The following is a 21064-nucleotide window of genomic DNA, read 5'->3' on the forward strand; positions in this document are numbered from 1 at the left end:
TCGTTGCCTAAACACGGTACTCGACTGAAAAGCTCTCTATTATATCACGATTGTATAAAATACTAATTTAGCAATTAGAGCTCAGTGCAGTAGTTCTATCTCTGTCAAAGCTGGCTTGCTAGAGTATGTGTCACCGAGGAAGAGACCCCGATGGGCCAGTCACTGGCCGTGGCTCCGCGTCCGCGGTACCTTTATTGAAACAAGTCTTACTTATTACCTTTGTAATTGAAATAATGTAGCGAGCAGGAACAATATTTTAATAGCAATGATAATTTTATTTTAAATCTTCATACATAATTAATAAATATCTATCACACCCTGTAGTAGGTGAAATAGTTTTGATTAAATCAAAAACATAGTAGGCTTTTTGCATACCAATAAAACTTTTTTGCTAAAATTATAAAACCCAAACGATTATAAAAAATAAAGTAGTGTAAAAGTGCAAGTTATATAGGTACCTAATATATAGACCTGCGGGCTCAGCACGGTTCCATTTTTATGGACTATCACTATGCGCGTCCCTTTCGCACTTACATACTTGTTAGAACATGACAGGCATGGTGACAAGGGATAAAAACGCGACCGTGCTAAGCCGCCAGAAACCCAGACCTTCATAAAAGAAATTTGACAGAACGCAACCTCTATTAATGAGAACCTCTATAATTGAAACACCGATTTTTTTAATTGGCACGACCTGCTTAAATGAAAAACCTGGTTAATTGACACAAAATAGCCGGTCCCTTGAGATTTCAATATCCAGGTTTCACTGTAATTAGTAGAGATGCCACGAATATTCGGCAACTATTCGGTATTCGGCCGAATGTTGCCTACTATTCGGCCGAATACCGAATATCTGTTGGCCCTACCTAAAAAGAAAAAATAACCAAAAACTAGGTATATTTAATATTTAAAATGTATTCTTGGAAAGTAGTTAGACACGAAGGTACGTTTTTGAGCATTTGATGATAACAAAATATTTTATTTTTATCATGGGTCTGATTTGATTGCCTCTAACTACATTCATTAATTCTGTTCAACATAAAAAATATATCTTAGCAAACGTTGTGCTTTGTTGGCAAACAGTTTTCATAATAATTGTGACTGTTTCATAATGTCATGCCGAATATTCGGTATTCGGCCACTTTCACTATTCGGGGCATCTCTAGTAATTAGATAGGGAGGGGTCTATCTCGCGGGCGATAATGTCTAGGCTCCTAGGCTTGGCTTACAGGAACATCACACCACATATACCTACACAGAAATTCGCTCGTTTCGATTACTTTTTTTCAGTTTGTTTTTTTTTTCTCAGCACCCATAGCCGAGCTGCAATTGGCCAACTACCAGACCGGCGTGGATTCTTTCTCAGTATTATCTGATGAGATGATGCTGAGCGTCTTCAGGTGGCTCCCCAAGCGGACCCTGGCGCATTGTATGCTGGTCTGCAAAAGGTGAGGCTATAAGAAAAATAATACGTCATCATCTTCCTCACGTTGTCCCGGCATTTTGCCACGGCTCATGGGAGCCTGGGATCCGCTTGGCAACCAATCCCAAGAATTGCCGTAGGCACTAGTTTTTATTACGGAAGCGACTGTCATCTGACCTTCCAACCCAGAGGGTAAACTAGGCCTTATTGGGATAAGTCCGGTTTCCTCACGATGTTTTCCTTCACCGAACATCGACTGGTATATATCAAATGATATTTCGTACATAAGTTCCGAAAAACTCATTGGTACGACCCGGGATTTGAACCCGCGACCTCCAAATTGAACGCCGCACGCTCTTACCGCTAGGCCACCAGAGCTACATAAATAATACGTATTATTATCAAATATCTGGGAGACCGAGCTTTGCTCGGAAAACATTTAAAAACTCAAAAATGCGCGTTTTCCCAGAGATAAGACCTAGCTAGATCGATTTTTCGGCCCCGAAAACTCCCATGTACCAAATTTCATCGAAATCGTTAGAGCCAGTTCCGAGATCCCCGAAATATGTATATAAATATGTAAAATAATAAACAAGAATTGGTCGTTTAAAGGTATTAGATTTATTTATTATTAGGCAACTAACGGCCCGGCCACGACATTGCGCGATCGGCGGGGGCGGCAACGATAGGTTGAAGCGAGACAGTGATCGAACCTTTCGTTCCCACCTATGGTTGCCGCCGCCGCGGGTTCGCAATGTCGTGGCCGGGCCGTAAGTAGGGTTACCAGATGTCAGGAATGTTGGCGTTTGTCAGAATACGAAATGCGGCCGGAATACGCAAATGTCAGGAATTATAGTGAATTAACAGACTTTTCTATTATGTACCTGAAAAGGTACATTATTCAAATTTACATAGCTACATAAATCCAAATTAAATTAATACAATATATCGAGCATAGATATCGCTTACGGCTAGGGACCCGGCTAGGAATTTTTTCAGGAAATCCCGAATTTGTATCTGGTAACCCTATCTATCTATTGTATCTGGACCCGGGTATGTCCTTAAACTACGACCAAGACCACCGGAGGAAGGGCAGCAGCATCCCCTGAGTGCGGTGGAGATACTGCGATCGCCAACCCGCATGCCAAGCGTGGCGATTACGGCATTCACCCCCCATATTGGGGGAGGCCTATGTCCAGCTGTGGACGTCCTCTAGCTGATATGATGATGATAATGATGAACCCTAGCCGTAAGGCCATGGTGTGTATGGCCAGCTTTAAATGTGACCATTATGATATTGTGTTACTTGTTATTTTATTTTTTTGTCACGAATAAACGCTCTCTATTCTATTCTATAGTTATGTATTTGTACAACAAGAGATCAAAGTTTGATATTTCTTCGAGTGCTTATTTTGAATCCCGTGCAAGCGAAAGATTCTATAATAGATTCACGAGCGTAGCGAGTGAATCTAATTTAGAATCTTGAGCGTAGTAAGGGATTCAAAAGCGCACGAGATGTAAATAACTTTGATCTCGTGTAGTACACAAAATTTTTCGCCCTAAGCAGTGAGAACATACCTAGAGGGACAGAGATATTAGAACCCAAGTATATCGAACTTGTATTAGACCCCGCATGTTGAAATGACATTTGACTATAAAGGTCACTTGAATGTCATTTTGTCTCACTCAGTGAGCAAAATTGCATTTTGCTCACTGAGTGAGACAAAATGACACAGTGAGCAAAATCGCATTTTGCTCACTGTTTTTAAGAAGCAAAGTACCCTTGTTCGATCTGCTGAGGTGAAAAATATTTTCTGGTGTAGGTGGCATCGTGTGGCGTGCGACGAGACGCTGTGGCAGAGACTGGACTTAGGCAACAAAACACTTAACAAGAACGCTCTAGGAAGGATTATAGGACGATTACCGGTCATAGTTCGCCTTGCGAGTTCAGAGGTAAGGATATTGAACCATTCACTACGCTCAATGGTCAATAATTGCACTCGAGACGTTTATTAACACTTGTTTTTATATACTAAACACTAACAATGCTTAATTGCCTTAATATGTCCAACCGATCTGTAATTTTACTAATTTTATTGCAAAATAAAATTATTATAAACTACCTTTTGCCCGCGACTTCGTCTGCGTGGAATGATAATAAATATTATTATTAGGGAACATCTTACGCAGATCAACCTAGCCCTAAACTAAGCAAAGCTTGTACTGCGGGTGCTAGGCGACGATATACATACTTATATAGATAAACTTATATACAAAGATTACAGCCATGACTCAGGAACAAATATCTGTGTTATCACACAAATAAATGCCCTTACTGGAATTCGAACCCAGGACCATTGGCTTCGCAGGCAGAGTCACTACCGACTAGGCCAGACCGGTCGTCTCATGATGATGATGATGATGATTGATAAAAACTACCATATATCCTTTCTTGGGACCCAAACTATCTCCATACCAAATTTTGTCCAAATTGGTTCAGCAGTTTAAGTGTGAAGAGGTGACCGACAGACACTTTCGCATTTAGAATATTTGTATGGATTGGCCATTTTATCAAAAAAAATGTGTATACCCAAGTTGGAAAATTGGAAAAACGATACTATTTTACATGCAGTTATTTATTAATACTAGATTATAATTGATAATAAATAAATAGGGTTGCAAATACCATTTAAATCTTTAAAAAAAATACAGTTTGTATTAATATTGTGCGTTTGTTTTAGATCTCAGAATGGCACCCCACCTCACCGCCGGAGCAGTCTCGAGTCCAGTACTTAGACCTCAGCATGAGCACCATAGACCCGCGCACCCTGGACTGTCTTCTAGAACGGTGCGGGGGCGTCAAGAAACTCAGCCTCGAGAGTATTAAAGTGCAGGATACCACCTGCCAACTTATTGGTAAGTTTCAATAGGCTATATAGTACCGTCTTTACCATAAGGGCACACGGGGCCCGTGCCCAGGGCCCCCATCCTCAGGGGGCCCCGAAGGACAGACAGTAACTAGTATTTTGTGTTACAAGGGATCAAAATGATATATTTCCGTCAAGGGCGTACATTGAATCCTGAATGAAGCGATGGATTCTATTCTAAAGTAGAATCCTGAGCGTAATGAGGGATTCAAGTGTTAACGCCCAAGACGAAATAATTTTGATACCGTGTGACACATACTGCTTTTCACATCAACTATGAGAAAAAAAAAATGAGGAAATTATTGTATAAAAACACTATTTAAGCTAAAAAAAATTGTATGTAAAAATGTGTCCTAGAACAGAAAAGTACAACTTTGATCCCTCCTAGCAGGGGAGAAAAGTGCCACTTTGATCCCTCCTAGCGGGGAAGAAAAAGCCTTTTTTCGAATAGGCGATGTGAGAAGTATATTTGATTACCCATAATAAATAGAAGATCATAGTACAAAAATGTTAGTTTAATTAGGTTTCTTTACTTTCCAAAAGGGCCCCAAATTCTTATGTGCCCAAGAGCCCCAGCATAGTTGAAGACGGCCCTGAGGCTATCGCAAGTCAAGGCTCAGTTTCATTAGTCGATAACTCAGTAGATATACAGCGTACGGTGCGGTAAGGTAAAAACCGGACTCGCCCACCGAGGGTTCCGTACTTTTTAATATTTGTTGTTATAGCGGCAACAGAAATACATTATCTGTGAAAATTTCAACTGTCTAGCTATCACGGTTCATGAGATACAGCCTGGTGACAGACAGACGGACGGACAGTGGAGTCTTAGTAACAGGGTCCAGTTTACACTTTGGGTTCGGAACCCTAATAAAACGACCAGTGAAACTGATATTGGTATGTGTTATAGTAATCTCCTGCACTCCGCATGCGGGGCCTATCAACCATTTACAAACGGTTCCCCGAATGCGAGCCCTATAATGGTATCCGTTATAAAAATCTGTCCCCGCATGCGGGGGCTATCGACCATTTACAAACGGTTCCCCGAATGCGAGCCCATAATGGCATCGGTTATAAAAATCTCCTTTTCCCCGCATGCGGGGCCTATCGACCATTTAAAATCGGTTCCCTATATGATGGTATCCGTTATAAAAATCTCCCGCACTCCGCATGCGGGGCCTAACGACCAATGAAGACAGTTCCCCACCAGCGTCTAACGGCTCCTATGCTGCCCCCTGACTACTTCTAAAAAAACAGAAATTAAAATATTTTCATACAAATTTAATATATTTTTCACCACACCAACTGGTAAAGGCGCTCTTGATTATTCAAAAACCAATGGCAAAGTTGCATTTTATTCACATGTGAGACAAAGTAATCAAATGCAAATTTTGAGTTGTTTTCTTATGTTTGCTGGTAGAATTTACTATTAGATAGTGTCCGACCGAAGGTTCGGTTTCGGTTTCGGCCAGTTTCGGCCAAAAAAATCATGTTTCGGCTGTAGTTTCGGTTTCGGCCAAAAAACGGCCGAATCTTTCGGCCGGGCCGTAACTTACGAAATGGTACTTCGGACAAAGACCAAAAGTTCGGGAATAAGTAGGACAACAATATTAATACATATCTACATATACTGATTCATGTATAGGTATAGAAATTAATTGGTTTATTATAAAACACAATTCCACTAATGAGAGCGCCACTGGACGGTCGACGCAGTCTTAAGAGGCTGTCAATATTTATAACGCGCGCACTGTCTAATTGTATCGGAGTGAATGAGATAGCACTGTCGCACGTAGCCGTTGGCCGAGTATCAGCTCGGCCCGAGTCGAACGATGTCTTTTTCGCTCTTATTCAGTCATTTTTATATCTACCTCTAATGGCAAATTTTATGCGAGGCTAAAGGCTACGCTCAACTAGGGCCGCAAAGTTGATTTTATCAATAGTTAATATTTTGCGAAGCTGAACAGCTGACGATTAAAACGAAGAAAAAACCCTTAAAAGTGTCCCCAGTACAGTTTTTCATACGAATGCTCGACCTTAGCCTCACTTTTTACCTCAATTTACCATTGGTTTGAGTTCCACATGTCCTCTACTTCAGCTTAGCCTTTGGCCTCGCTGCGCCATGCTCGGCCTGCGGTCTCGCTTTTTAATACAATGGACATTGGTTGGAGTCTGTGCTTAACTACTTATCCTGAAGCCTGAAGCACGGCTTTGACTTCGCATGAAAGTGCGCCTCACTGGGGCACTTCGGACCTTTAAGCCCAGGTGTAGATCGGTACCCGGCCTTGCGATATTGTTAACAAAAAAATTCGCGCTCGCTGCGCTCGCGTTTTTGGTTGACCCTGTATCTACATGTTAGCTTGACTGGTGAATGAATAGAGTTAGACCAAGAAAATTCTGCAATGATTTTGATAGTATACGCAATGCTACTAGTGCAAATATTATTTATACGTCATAATGTCATAGAAGTTTTGACGTTTAAAGTAACACTTGCACTGCATGTGTTATCAAAATCGTTGCAGAATTATCTTGGTCTAACTATAGTAATTTTCTTAAAAAACTGCTAGTAACATCAATTTCAAGGACATTGGGTGTTGACAGCCCCATAATATGTGTGTAAAAGCGGTTTTATGACATTTTTTCAACGATTTTAACAAGTCTACAAAAGTTTCGGTTTCGGTTTCGGCCGAAACTAGAGCCAAAGCCGAACATTCGGTTTCGGTTTCGGTTTCGGCAAAAAAACATGTTTCGGTCGGACACTACTATTAGATAACGCGCATTTGGATTTGATTTGGTTTATTTTTGATTGATATCTTAATACAGTTAATATTTTCTTCGGGTTGGTGTGGTGAAAAAATTTTGAGTTTCACTCGGGGGCAAATTTTGTTTAACCCTCGTGCTTTTAAACCCTCGCAACGCTCAAGATTCCATTTTTCGAACCACAAAATAACTATTGTTCTTAGAGCAACCCCATCTGTACCTACTGTACACAATAAATATTTGTATGTTTATTTTCAGGCAAATGTAGTAATTTAGAAACGTTGAATCTGACGATGGCGCAAGGAGTCACCGCCGATGGACTTACCGCTATACTAGAAGGCTGTGTTAGGTAAGCCATAATGCCATACATAGTAAAGGAAAAGAATATGAAACCCTCCATTCGCATAATCAAACTAATCTAAATCTAAGATGAGGTTGGTTAAAACGAAATTGCGGCTGACTAATCAAATACAGATGTAGTGCGTATAGTTAGACCGTAAAAAGTCTGCAGCGATTTTGATAGCCCACGCAGTGCAAGTGTCATCTTAAACGTCAAACTTCTATGAAATTATGACGTATAAATAACACTTACACTGCGCGGGCTACCAAATCCGCTGCAGACTTTTATTGGTGCGACTCTATACTCTAAATCATAATTAGATTCCAAAAAAATGTAAGACAATGTTGCCACTTTTTACTAGCGCGTCTTGTATTTATGTAAAAATAAGTAAATAAAAGTACTTTTTTAAATCGTAGGCGTAAAATTACCAATAAATAAATTATCTTAGCGTATTTATTTATAAAAAGGAATTTACTATTATACAAACAAATTATTGCAGTGGCAACATTTTTTGGAATCTAATTATGATTTAGAGTTTAATTGTTTTCCATCGTATTTTTGAAGTGAAAACTTCTTTAGCGGCGCTGGGCACTTTTTGTGATGGGAAAAAAATGTTGAACTAGTAACAGGTGTCACGTAACCGTAAGACGTAAGACGGACACGTGACCTGATCGAAAAACTGTTACAATGAGTTTTTCTTTATTGATTTAAATGCCATCTAGTGAGTTCGAACTCGAGTACTAACAGTGATGTGCTTAGGGGTTTCAAGTAATGCGACGAAGTAACGCTAGATGGCGTTAACCTCAATTATACATAGTGCGTCATTGAGTTTTCACTTCTGCCGGCACTCCCGGAGTGCAACCCGTTGTTTTTTCGGAAACGGTCGTATTTGTCATGCTACTTCAGTCAACCTCAGTACTTTTTGTTCCGAGACATACTGAAATAGCAAGACACGTTCGTACGTTTCCGTGAAAATACGATGGAAAATAATTATGAACTTCATCTGTACCTACCTATTTATTGTTATTTTTACTGTGTTCGTGATTTTCATCTGATATGGGTAATTTTTTATCTGCAATAAAGATGAATTGATTGATTGATTAATCAAAAGCACCTCTGGAGACACTAAATTTTATCGCACAAAAGTATTCATTTGTACAGAAATCATACAGTGAATACTTGACCGGTAGCGTAGTTTATTTGCTTGGGACTTTTGTCACTACCAACCATATATAACGATTCCATAAAGGGCAAAAATAAAGTGTTATTACTCTCCAATATGTATGTATATTTATTGTGAACTGTTTTTTTTTTTTATATATTGAGTTAGCTAAGGTAATTTTTACAAATTCTTAATTAACTCACATTTATAGACGGGTCTAACGCGAAATGTATTCAACCTTTATTTACCGACGTTTCTACACAGGTTTCACTGGTCGTGGTCGCGGCTAACTGATGTCCCAGCAAAATGTCAAAACAGAGATTTGTGCAACTACCCGACGAAAAGTGTATAGAAAATTTGGGGTAGACATCACATTTTCAAACCCACTACACATAATGTATTTTTGCTGGGACATCAGTTAGCCGCGACCACGACCAGGGAAACCTGTGTCGAAACGTCGGTAAATAAAGGTAATTGAATAAATTTCGCGTTAGACCCGTCTATAAATGTGAGTTAATATGTGTTCAAAACGCGGAAGTTTAAAATATTAAATTCTTAATTGACTGATTATACCAAGAGCCGCAGCTGATGTTCACGAGGCTGCAGCGTCACTTTATTTACAAGTCCGCACAAAAAGCTACATAGTAATTTGTTATTTTCCAGTTTACAATCATTGAACATATCTTGGTGCAACCTGAGCGAAGCGGCGCTTACGGTGCTAGTGTCAAAACTGCCGCAAAAACTGCAGCGGCTTAACCTGGGCGGCGCGAGGATCATGACAGATGACAGTAAGTGTTAGAGATGCCACGAATATTCGGTATTCGGCCGAAGGTTGCCTACTATTCGGCCGAATACTGAATATCTGTTGAACCTGCCTAAAAAGAAAAATTACACAATAAAAATAACCAAAAACTAGGTATATTTAATATTTAAAATGTATTCTTGGAAAGTTGTTAAACACGAAGACCCTTTTTTGAGCATTTGTTGATTACAGAATATTTTATTTTTGTCATGGATCTGATTTGATTGACTAACTACATTAATTAATTAATTATGTTCAACAAAACATATATCTTAGCAAACGTTGTGCTTTGTTGGCGAACAGTTTTCACGGTAATTGTGACTCAAAATGTTCGTATATCATGCCGAATATTCGGCGCTTCGTCCGAGTGAGTGGACGAATATTCGGTATTCGGCCAAAACCACTATTTGGGGCATCTCCAGTAAGTATTCTATCTTCCTCGCGTTATTCCGGCTTTTTGTCATGACTCATGGGAGCCCAGGGTCCGCTTGGCAACTAGTCTCAAGAATTGGCGTAGGCACTAGTTTTTACGACAGCGACTGCCATCTGACTTTCCAACCTTTTAAACTAGGCCTTATCGGGATTAGTCCGGTTTCCTCACGATGTTTTCCTTCACCGAAAAGCGACTGGCAAATATCAAATGATATTTCGTACATAAGTTCTGAAAAACTCATTGGTACGAGCCGGGGTTTGAACCCGCGACCTCCGGATTGAAAGTAGCACGCTTTTTCACTAGGTCACAAACTCGGGTCAGATTCTGTCAGATTATTCGATTTTGGTATTAAGAAGAGGTAATAGGGTAGATATTTGCTGAGAGGGTCGAATGGATTTACCCGAGTTTGAAGTTAAGCGACACATTTGACTGTATTTAAAAAGAAAAAAATTACTCCATGCATGAAGATTAAAGCACCAGAAGATTAATAGAGAAACGTAGACAGCAGTTATTTTTAGACACAATTTCTATTTTTAAACCCGCATAAAACTATAAAGAGTAGGTAATTTGATCGTGACGTCACATGCTAGTGTTTCATATAAATTCCATAGTAGCAGAATCGTTCTGAGGGTTCGAAAAAAGAAACTGATTTGACTAATAGTCCAATACCCAATTATTTATCCTGTGCCTTTGTTACAAGCTTTTATTTAGTTTCATCTGTCTGTTGTCTGTCTGTCTGTCTGTTGGTCTGTAATCAAATCTTGCAAGTTAAATTTGGTCCACTTCCCGGTTTCCGATTGAGCTGAAATTTTGCATGCATGTATAAATCGGATGACAATGCAATATTAATACCATCGAGCTGATCTGATGATGGAGACAGGAGGTGGCCGTAGGAACTCTGTGATGAAACAAAACTAATTGTGTTAGGGGTTTTTAGAATTGTCTCGATGAGTACTAGTTGTGTGTTGTAAGAAAAGTACACTCAGCGATAAAAGCTTGTACCAAAAATGAAATTTTTGCCAAAAACTTATTTTAACTATATTTTTTTTCAGTGGTGGCTACTCTATGCTCTCGGGGCTCCAGACTGCTTGAGCTGGACTTGTCGGACTGTTCTCGACTTGGGGCCAAAGCGGTGACCTCAGTAGCTTTGCTACCTCGGTTAGAACACCTCGCTCTGAGTCGGTGCTATCTGCTGCCTCCTCATGTACTCACGTGAGTATGCACCTGTATTCTACTATACAAATACGTATACTGCAAAACGTAATTCAAGACCAAAAAAAGTAAGACAATGTTGCCACTTTTTACTAGAGCGTCTTGTATTTATGTAAAAATAAGTAAATAAAAGTACCTTTTTAAATCGTAGGAGTAAAATTACTAATAAATAAATTATCTTAGCGTGATTATTTATCAAAAGGAATTTACTATTCTACAAACAAATTATTGCAGTGGCAACATTGTCTTACTTTTCTTGGTCTTGAACAGAGTTGGGCAAAAATTAACTTGAATAAGAATAAGAATAAAAACAGAAATTTTATTCTTATTCAAATCGATTTGAATTAGAATTATTCTTGCACTAGTTATTTTAGAATAAAATTAAGGTGAATAAATCATGTGACTCTTATTTTAAATGCGGAATAAAAAACAGAATAATTATTCTAGAAGTGGGCCTATTCTAACTAAGGTTTTATTCAATTAAAATGTTATTTAGAATTAAGTTAATTTTTGTAGTACAATCGGTTATAAGTTGATTTTCACCCTTCTATTTAAAAGTCGGATTGATTTGATATTTGTTACTATAGTTTAGGTATAGTACACATTGAAGAGTTTCGCTATACACTATCTAGTTCTATCATCCGATCAGGGTGCTTAGCCAACATACCAAACGTTGACCCTCCGTAGAGTTGCGCATAGTCTCTCTCTATCACTCTTACATATTAGTGCGATATAGAGACAGATAGCGTTTCGTTGTCGTAGCGCAAACGTTTGGCATGTTGGCTACGCTCCCAATGTGCCTAGCCAAGATGCCAATTTTTGTTTTTATTTTAATAACCGAATCATTAGGTAAATTTAGCTGTTCTGGGGGCCTAGCCAACATGCCAATCGCTTGCGCTCCAACAACGAAGCGCTTTCTGTCTCTATCACTCTTATATATTAGTGCGATAGAGAGACAAAGATAGCGTTTCGTTGTCGTAGCGCAAACGTTTGGCGTGTTGGCTACGCTCCCAATGTGCCTAGCCAAGATGCCAATTTTTGTTTTTATTCTTATAACCAAATCATTAGGTAAATTAAGCTGTTCTGGGGGCCTAGCCAATATGCCAATCGCTTGGGCTCCAACAACGAAGCGCTTTCTTTCTCTATCACTCTTACATATTAGTGCGATAGAGATACAAAGATAGCGTTTCGTTGTCGTAGCGCGAACGTTTGGCATGTTGGCTACGCTCCCAATGTGCCTAGCCAAGATGCCAATTTTTGTTTTTAATTTAATAACCAAATCATTGAGTAAATTTAGCTGTTCTGGGGGCCTAGCCAAGATGCCAATCGCTTGTGCTCCGACAACGCAGGACTTTCTGTCTCTATCACTCTTACATATTAGTGCGATAGAGAGACAGAGATACCGTTTCGTTCTCGTAGCGCAAACGATTGACATATTGGCTACGCACCCAAGGTGCCTAGCCAAGATGTCAATTTTTGTTTTTAATTTGATAACCAAATCTTTGGGTACAATTTAGCTGTTCAGGGGGCCTAGCCAATATGCCAATCGCTTGCGCTTCAACAACGAAGCACTTTCTGTATCTATCACTCTTACATATAGTGCGATAGAGAGACAAAGATAGCGTTTCGTTGTCGTAGCGCAAACGTTTGGCATGTTGGGTATTACGCTCCCAATGTGCCTAGCCAATATGACAATTTTTGTTTTTAATTTAATAACCAAATCTTTGGTTACAATTTAGCTGTTCTGGGGGCCTAGCCATTATGCCAATCGTTTGCGCTCCGACAACGAAGCGCTCTCTCTGTCTCTCTATCGCACTAATAAATAAGCGCTTCGTTGTTGGAGCGCAAGCGATTGGCATGTTGGCTAGGCCCCCAGAACAGCTAAATTTACCTAATGATTTGGTTATAAAAATAAAAACAAAAATTGGCGTCTTGGGTAGGCACATTGGGAGCGTAGCCAACACGCCAAACGTTGGCGCTACGACAACGAAACGCTATTTCTGTCTCTCTATCGCACTAATATGAAAGAGTGATAGATACAGAAAGCGCTTCGTTGTTGGAGCGCAAGCGATTGGCATGTTGGCTAGGCCCCCAGAACAGCTAAATTTACCTAATGATTCGGTTATTAAAATAAAAACAAAAATTATTGTGCTTAAATACCAAATAGGTTCTATGTATTTTATACTCATCTATGGTATCTGTAGTAGTTAGTCCTCTGAATTCAAATATACGTCAGTCGTGGCCCTTGATCCGATCCGTACGTGCGTTTCCTTTACATATCAGGTTATGGGCTGTTATTTCGTGAAATAAATCGGGAATAAGTGGTGTAGTGGTGCCAGTGTATTATCGGAGCAGTTTAGCAGTGGTCGATAATGGGTTCCGCGAATTACTTAGTGAATGTACCGAAGTTAAAGGGGCGCGAGAACTATGGGGAATGGACTTTTGCTGCGGAAAATTTTCTTGTGTTGGAGGGGATGCGGCATTGCATTATACCAGAAGCAACCAAGAAAGTAGAAGACGCTGATGATGCAAAAACAAAAGCCAAGTTAATCATGACCATTGACTCAGCGTTGTTCATACATATAAAAAGTGTGAAAACGTCTAAAGAACTCTGGGATAAGCTGAAGGCCTTATTTGATGACAAAGGATTTGCGAGACGGATTAGTCTTCTACGTCATTTAATATCAATTCGCCTAGAAAGCAGCAGTTCCATGACTTCTTATGTGACTCAGATAGTCGAGATCGGACAGAAACTAAATGGTACCGGATTCGCTATCAGTGATGAGTGGATAGGATGCTTATTATTAGCAGGATTAACAGAAAAATACTCTCCTATGATAATGGCTATTGAGCATTCCGGGATAACAATTTCAACCGATGTCATCAAGACAAAATTGCTAGACATGGAAACAGATTCAAATTTCGAAAATTCTGAAGTTTCCGGCGCGCTCGCTAGTGCGCAGAAGTGGCAACCTAAAAATAAAAATAATGCGCAGTCTATGTCAAGCGGAAGCGGCGCAGTAAAGAAAGATGGCGGCTCCAAGTCCCACATTCGCTGTCACAGATGTCACAATCTCGGCCATTACAAGAATCAGTGCACTTACAATGAAAAAAATGCCGCGAGTGATAAGAAAACCACGCGAAAGCAAACGCATGCGTTTAGTGCTGTATTCTTGAGCGGTACTTTCAGTAAAAATGATATTTATGTGGACTCGGGGGCTAGCGGACATCTATTTACAAACAAAGATTGGTTGAAAAACATTGTTTATCATGGCGACAAGGAGATTATTGTTGCAAATAATCAGAAGATGACAGTTTTATGCACCGGCGACTGCGATTTAGTGACAAAAACGGATGCATTTGAGTTCGATGTAACTGTTAAAAACGTAGAGTGTGTTCCCGAGCTGGCCACAAACTTGTTGTCAGTCAGCCAACTTATAAAGAACGGCAACGAAGTTTTGTTTTCCAAGACTGGCTGCAGAATTGTCAACATAAATGGTGAGGTAGTGGCAGAGGCAGTATTACAGAATGGAGTCTACAGATTGATAATGCCAGATAGTGCATTTGCAGCTCCAGTAATGGTTTCCAGGAACACATGGCATAAAAGATTATCTCATATATGCAACAATTATTTAAATAAGATGCCTGACGCGGTTATCGGTTTGAAACTTGATGATAAATCGCAGATAAGTAAAGCCTCATGTACAGTTTGTTGTGAAGGCAAGCAGAGTCGGCTTCCATTTAATCACAAGGGTACAAGGAGTGAGGAGGTACTACAGCTAGTACATATGGATATATGTGGCCCTATGGAACAGATGTCAATGGGTGGTTCCAGATTTTTCCTATTATTTGTGGATGATTACAGCCGGATGACCTTTGTGTACTTCCTGAGGCACAAAAGTGAAGCTTTAGATAAATTTAAGGAATTCAAGATGATGGCAGAAAACCAGACTAGCAAAACTATCAAAGCAATTCGAAGTGATCAAGGCAAAGAGTTTTGTAACCGTGAGTTTGACCTATTCCTTAAAAAACATGGCATTATTCATCAGAAAACAAATGCTTACACACCTGAGAGCAATGGATTCTGTGAGCGAAGGAACCGTTCGGTTGTGGAGAAAGCCAAATGTATGCTATTCGAGGCTAAGCTAGGAAAGGAGTTCTGGGCTGAAAGTACTCACACAGCTGTATACTTGCAAAACCGCATTATAGCAGCAGGACTTAATAACAAGACACCATATGAAATGTGGACAGGTGACAAGCCCGATGTCAGTCATTTAAGAGTATTTGGCAGTCCTGTGATGGTACATGTAGCTAAAGAAAAGCGGTTAAAGTGGGATCGGAAGGCAGTCAAGCATATCCTAGTGGGATACCCTGACGGAATCAAAGGTTACCGAGTGTATGACCCTGAAACTAAGCGTATTACAACAAGTAGAGATGTAGTCATAATGGAAGATGAGATGACTGATGTTGTATTACCAGTTACTGAACTACCAGAACCTGAAAAGGTGGTGGAGGATGTTGTCTCAGATGAGAGTTCAGTTTCAGTGGGGGAACCTAGTTCATCGACAGAAGATGAGTATTTCACAGATAAGACAGTAACAGAGCCTGAAGATGACTCATACATTCCAAGTAGTGAAAATGAGGACACAGATGAAACCACTAATCAACTGAGAAAGTCTACTCGGATAAGGAAAGCTCCAGAATATTATGGTGTTGCGAATAAATGCCAGGTGGCAGATGTCCTAGATGACGCCAGTGGCTTGACACTGAAGGAAGCCTTAAGTGGACCAGAGAAGGACCAGTGGCTCAAGGCTGTTGATGAAGAGCTCCAGTGTTTCGAGCAAAATAAAGCATGGGAGCTAGTTGATATCCCAAAGAGTGGCACAGTGGTAAGATGCAAGTGGGTCCTGAAGAAGAAATATGACAGTGACAACAATGTTCGTTTTCGTGCGAGGTTGGTAGCTAAGGGCTTCATGCAGAAACAAGGTATGGACTATACTGATACTTTTTCGCCAGTAGTTAGGCATACAACTTTGCGAATGTTATTTGCTTTGTCTGCTCAGCTTGGTTTTGACATAACTCATCTTGACGTTGTCACAGCGTTCTTGAATGGGGATCTTGAGGAAACGCTTTACATGCATCAACCAGAAGGTTTTCCTAACATGCAGAGCAATAAAGTGTTAAAGCTAAAGAGAGCCATATATGGGCTAAAGCAGTCCTCAAGAGCCTGGTACAAGAAGGTGGACCAGAGTCTTATTGAGATGGGTTATAGGAGGTCAAAACTGGAACCATGTCTTTACTCAAAGAATAAGGGTGAATTAAAAACGATCATTGCTTTGTATGTCGATGATTTCTTTATATTTTCGAATGACAGTGTTGAAACTGACAACTTGAAAAGTGCTTTAGCTTCCAGATTTAAGATTAAGGACTTAGGGGAAGTTAGGCAATGTCTAGGTATGACTGTAAGTGTAGACAAGACTAATGGGGTCATTGCACTTAGTCAAGAAAATTACATTAACCAACTGTTAGACCGTTTTCAGATGACTGATTGCAAGACTGCTGACAGTCCTTTAGAGCCTAAGTTAGATATTAGCGGTACTAAAGGTGATTGTGACAAAAAGATACCTTATCAACAGCTCGTTGGCAGCCTTATGTATCTTGCTGTGCTCACAAGGCCAGATATAGCTTTTGCAGTAGGTTACTTGAGCCAATTCAATAACTGCTTTAATAATGAGACTTGGACTTATGCTAAAAGAGTGTTGAGGTATCTCAAGAAGACTAGACATGTAGGTCTTAAGTATTGTAAGACAGGTAATTCCCAGCTAGTTGGCTTTGTAGATGCTGATTGGGGCAACAATTCGGCAGATAGGCGTTCTTACACTGGTATGTGTTTTACCATGTCGGGGGGTGCGGTTTCTTGGGAAACTAAAAAACAGAAGACTGTCGCTTTGAGCTCTACCGAAGCTGAGCTGATGGGAATCACCGAAGCCTGTAGGGAGGCTATATATATGCGTAATTTGTTAAATGAAATTACAAATAGAATTTATACTGTTGATATATTCAATGACAACCAGGGTGCAATTAAGTTGTCATATAATAATGTTTTTAGCAAGCGCACCAAACATATTGAAATGAGACATTTTTTCTGTCGTGACTGCATTAATGATAAGATAGTTAATCTTAAATATTTAGAAACTACAGAGATGCCAGCAGACATTCTGACCAAAAGTTTATCTGGCAATAAACATAATTATTTGATGAAGAAGTTAGGTTTGTGTTAAATGTTTATTTAGATTTATTGGTCAAAAGGGTATTTATAGTATTTGGTATTAGTGGGGGTATTGTGCTTAAATACCAAATAGGTTCTATGTATTTTATACTCATCTATGGTATCTGTAGTAGTTAGTTTTCTGAATTCAAATATACGTCAGTCGTGGCCCTTGATCCGATCCGTACGTGCGTTTCCTTTACATATCAAAAATTGGCATCTTGGCTAGGCACATTTGGAGCGTAGCCAACATGCCAAACGTTCGCGCTACGACAACGAAACGCTATCCTTGTCTCTCTATCGCACTAATATGTAAGAGTGATAGAGAAAGAAAGCGCCTCGTTGTTGGAGCCCAAGCGATTGGCATGTTGGCTAGGCCCCCAGAACAGCTTAATTTACCTAATGATTTGGTTATAAAAATAAAAACAAAAATTGGCATCTTGGCTAGGCACATTGGGAGTGTAGCCAACACGCCAAACGTTTGCGCTACGACATCGAAACGCTATCTTTGTCTCTCTAATCTCTCTATCGCACTAATATGTAAGAGTGATAGAGACAGAAAGCGCTTCGTTGTTGGAGCGCAAGCGATTGGCATATTGGCTAGGCCTCCAGAACAACTAAATTTACCTAATGATTTGGTTATTAAAATAAAAACAAAAATTGTCATCTTGGCTAGGCACCTTGGGTTCGTAGCCAATATGCCAATCGTTTGCGCTACGTCAACGGAACGCTACCTCCGTCTCTCAATCGCACTAATATGTAAGAGTGATAGAGACAAAGCGCTTAGACCAGCTAAATTTAACCTAATGATTTGGTTAGTAAATTAAAAATAATACGGTTACTGAAACTATGCGTTATGCGACAGTCAATTTGTAAGATTTTATTCCATAAAATAGGTATAAATTAGACAAGAGACTAACTACTATTACATCTACCTAACTATACGTAATTAGTACCTATACGGTACCCGGACTACATTTTTATTCGTGGAATATTATTTCGATTAAAAATCATGATTATATTTATTTGATTAAGAATAAGTTATTCTCATTCAATTTTTTCTCATACGAATTATTCCCGACCAAAATTATTTGAATATTTTTGACGGGAATAAAATCGAGATGATTTTATTCCTACGAATTCTTATTCAAATAATGATTTTATTCTTGAATGCCCAACACTGGTCTTGAATTACGTTTTGCATTTTATATTAGTTTAAGTATTATTCTAAATAGCTACGTTTATGAATTCCTTGTATGAAGACCCATTTTTTAATAGCGGCCATCTTAAATATTTCATTTTCGGTCAAGATTACGATTGAAAAATTCAAAAAAGCAAAATTAGATTACACAACTCGGTAGCCAATAAATAATATGATTTCAACAGGCAAATCAAGAAGTAGAGCGTTTTTGATTTTTTTATTATCATTGGCAAATCATATTTAATTTGATTTTGTATATTTGTACTTAACTTTGTTTATTGTAAAATAGTTACCCAACTATGAATTAAAAATAGGTAGTTAGCTCCTAATGTACTTAGAAATGATAACATAAATAAAAATCAGGGCACATCTACATATACTTGTTACTTATGCTTTTTTTTGACATTTAGAGTTTATTCTAGAAATTCTAGACTAGTATTTTTTTATACAATCTTTTTAATGTTTGACGATCCTTTTGTGAAATTTTTAGTGTTAAATTTGATATGTATAATAATCCAATTTTATTATGGAATAATATTAACATCAATAAATTGCTCTGATAATTAGATTAAGATTAATTACGATTCATAAGAGCTTGTTGCTAGGCCTACATGAATAAAGTAAATTTTGTTTGTTTGTGTTTGTTTGTATACGACCGACCGACCGTGACGACCGGTCTGGCCTAGTGGGTAGTGACCCTGCCTGTGAAGCCGATGGCCCTGGGTTAGAATCCCAGTAAGGGCATTTATTTGTGTGATGACACAGATATTTGTTCCTGAGTCATGGTTGTTTTCTATGTATTTAAGTATTTATATATATCGTTGTCTGAGTACCCACAACACAAGCCTTCTTGAGCTTACTGTGGGACTTAGTCAATCTGTGTAAGAATGTCCTGTAATATTTATTTATTTATATTTAGTATACACTTACACACACATACACACATAGTGACATAGTTTCTGTTTTTTACAGTTTTTAGGGTTCCGTACCCGAAGGGTGAAAACGGGACCCTATTACTAAGACTCCGCTGTCCGTCCGTCCGTCCGTCCGTCCGTTGCTAGCTAGACAGTTGAAATTTTCACAGATGATGTATTTCTGTTGCCGCTATAACAACAAATACTAAAAACAGAATAAAATAAAGATTTAAGTGGGGCTCCCATACAACAAACGTGATTTTGACCGAAGTTAAGCAACGTCGGGCGGGGTCAGTACTTGGATGGGTGACCATTTTTTTTTTGGCGTTTTTTGCATTATGGTACGGAACCCTTCGTGCGCGAGCCCGACTCGCACTTGCCCGGTTTTTACCTATATTTTGGCTAGTGTAAAACATTCCCGCACCCAAATAATACTTTCTCTTTCAGTCTTAATAGATCTTGTATCTGTTTAAATGACCCGATTGACAATTTCCTTTTTTGTGTGAAAGTTTAATGGCAGTATGGGGACCGTGCGCGTTGGAGGGTCTGCCATCTTGTGGCCTGAATCGGAAACATATGTGCATATGTATACTGCCAAAGCAAGTGCTACCATCTACCGTTCTCGTCGGTACGTTTCCTTGTGCATGTAGGTTCTGTTCTTGTGGGCTACATCGGAAGCATAAAATACACATTTACGCCTCGCGCCAAAAATCTGACGGCTCCTATGCTGCCTATAGTTCATGCACGGAGCATATAAAAATGTGATCTAAGATGAAAAGAATGATTTTTACCAAACCTTGTTACAGTAAGCTGAGCAGCATGCCATCGCTGCAGTACCTAGAGGTGTGGGGGATGCTCCAAACGGCATCTTTAAACGCCTTGAGGGCCGCCCTGCCCGCTATACAAGTCAACCAGTTCATGTTCAGGTAATTGATGATTTCTGGGGTTCCGTAGGCAGAAACGGAACCCTTATAGTTTCGTCATGTCCGTCTGTCTGTATGTCACAATCAGTTTACTATCTTTAGGTTTAATCCATACATGTAACTAACTAAAAGTTTGTTATAAAATATTTCAAGTAAATTTAACGTATGGCACACCAATTTTATTGATAGGTTTTCAAAAATTAACATTAAGATTGAATAATTTTACGGTTTAGACTCCCTTGTTTTAAGTCACTCGCGCGACATGTTTCGGGGAGCCTCGGTTTCCTTGAGTACCGACCGGTACCGAGTAAACCGGTCGGGGGAGGTCTTGAGTACCGACCGGTACCGAGTAAACCGGTCGGGGGAGGTCTTGAGTACCGACCGGTAGTCCGGTACCGAGTAAACCGGTCGGGGGAGGTCTTGAGTACCGACCGGTACCGAGTAAACCGGTCGGGGGAGGTCTTGAGTACCGACCGGTACCGAGTAAACCGGTCGGGGGAGGTCTTGAGTACCGACCGGTACCGAGTAAACCGGTCGGGGGAGGTCTTGAGTACCGACCGGTACCGAGTAAACCGGTCGGGGGAGGTCGTGCGCTGCCGGCGCGCGCCGCCGCCGCCGCCGCGTGAGCGACGACCGGTACCGAGTAAACCGGTCGGGAGAGGTCTTGAGTACCGACCGGTACCGAGTAAACCGGTCGGGGGA

At 39.8% G+C, this 21064-nt stretch overlaps 1 protein-coding gene across 1 annotated transcript in view; it reads left to right on the forward strand.

The window, feature by feature from the left end:
• LOC134802374 (S-phase kinase-associated protein 2-like) overlaps positions 1-21064 on the forward strand; it is a 33008-nt gene that overhangs the window by 5454 nt on the left and 6490 nt on the right. The window contains exons 6-12 of the mRNA XM_063775008.1: positions 1310-1448; positions 3247-3376; positions 4165-4339; positions 7366-7456; positions 9273-9397; positions 10897-11056; positions 20246-20365. Coding sequence (XP_063631078.1) covers positions 1310-1448; positions 3247-3376; positions 4165-4339; positions 7366-7456; positions 9273-9397; positions 10897-11056; positions 20246-20365 — 940 coding nt within the window. The remainder of the gene's footprint in view (positions 1-1309; positions 1449-3246; positions 3377-4164; positions 4340-7365; positions 7457-9272; positions 9398-10896; positions 11057-20245; positions 20366-21064) is intronic.

The sequence above is a fragment of the Cydia splendana genome, chromosome 24 (assembly GCF_910591565.1).
Source record: "Cydia splendana chromosome 24, ilCydSple1.2, whole genome shotgun sequence".
Lineage (NCBI taxonomy): Eukaryota > Metazoa > Arthropoda > Insecta > Lepidoptera > Tortricidae > Cydia > Cydia splendana.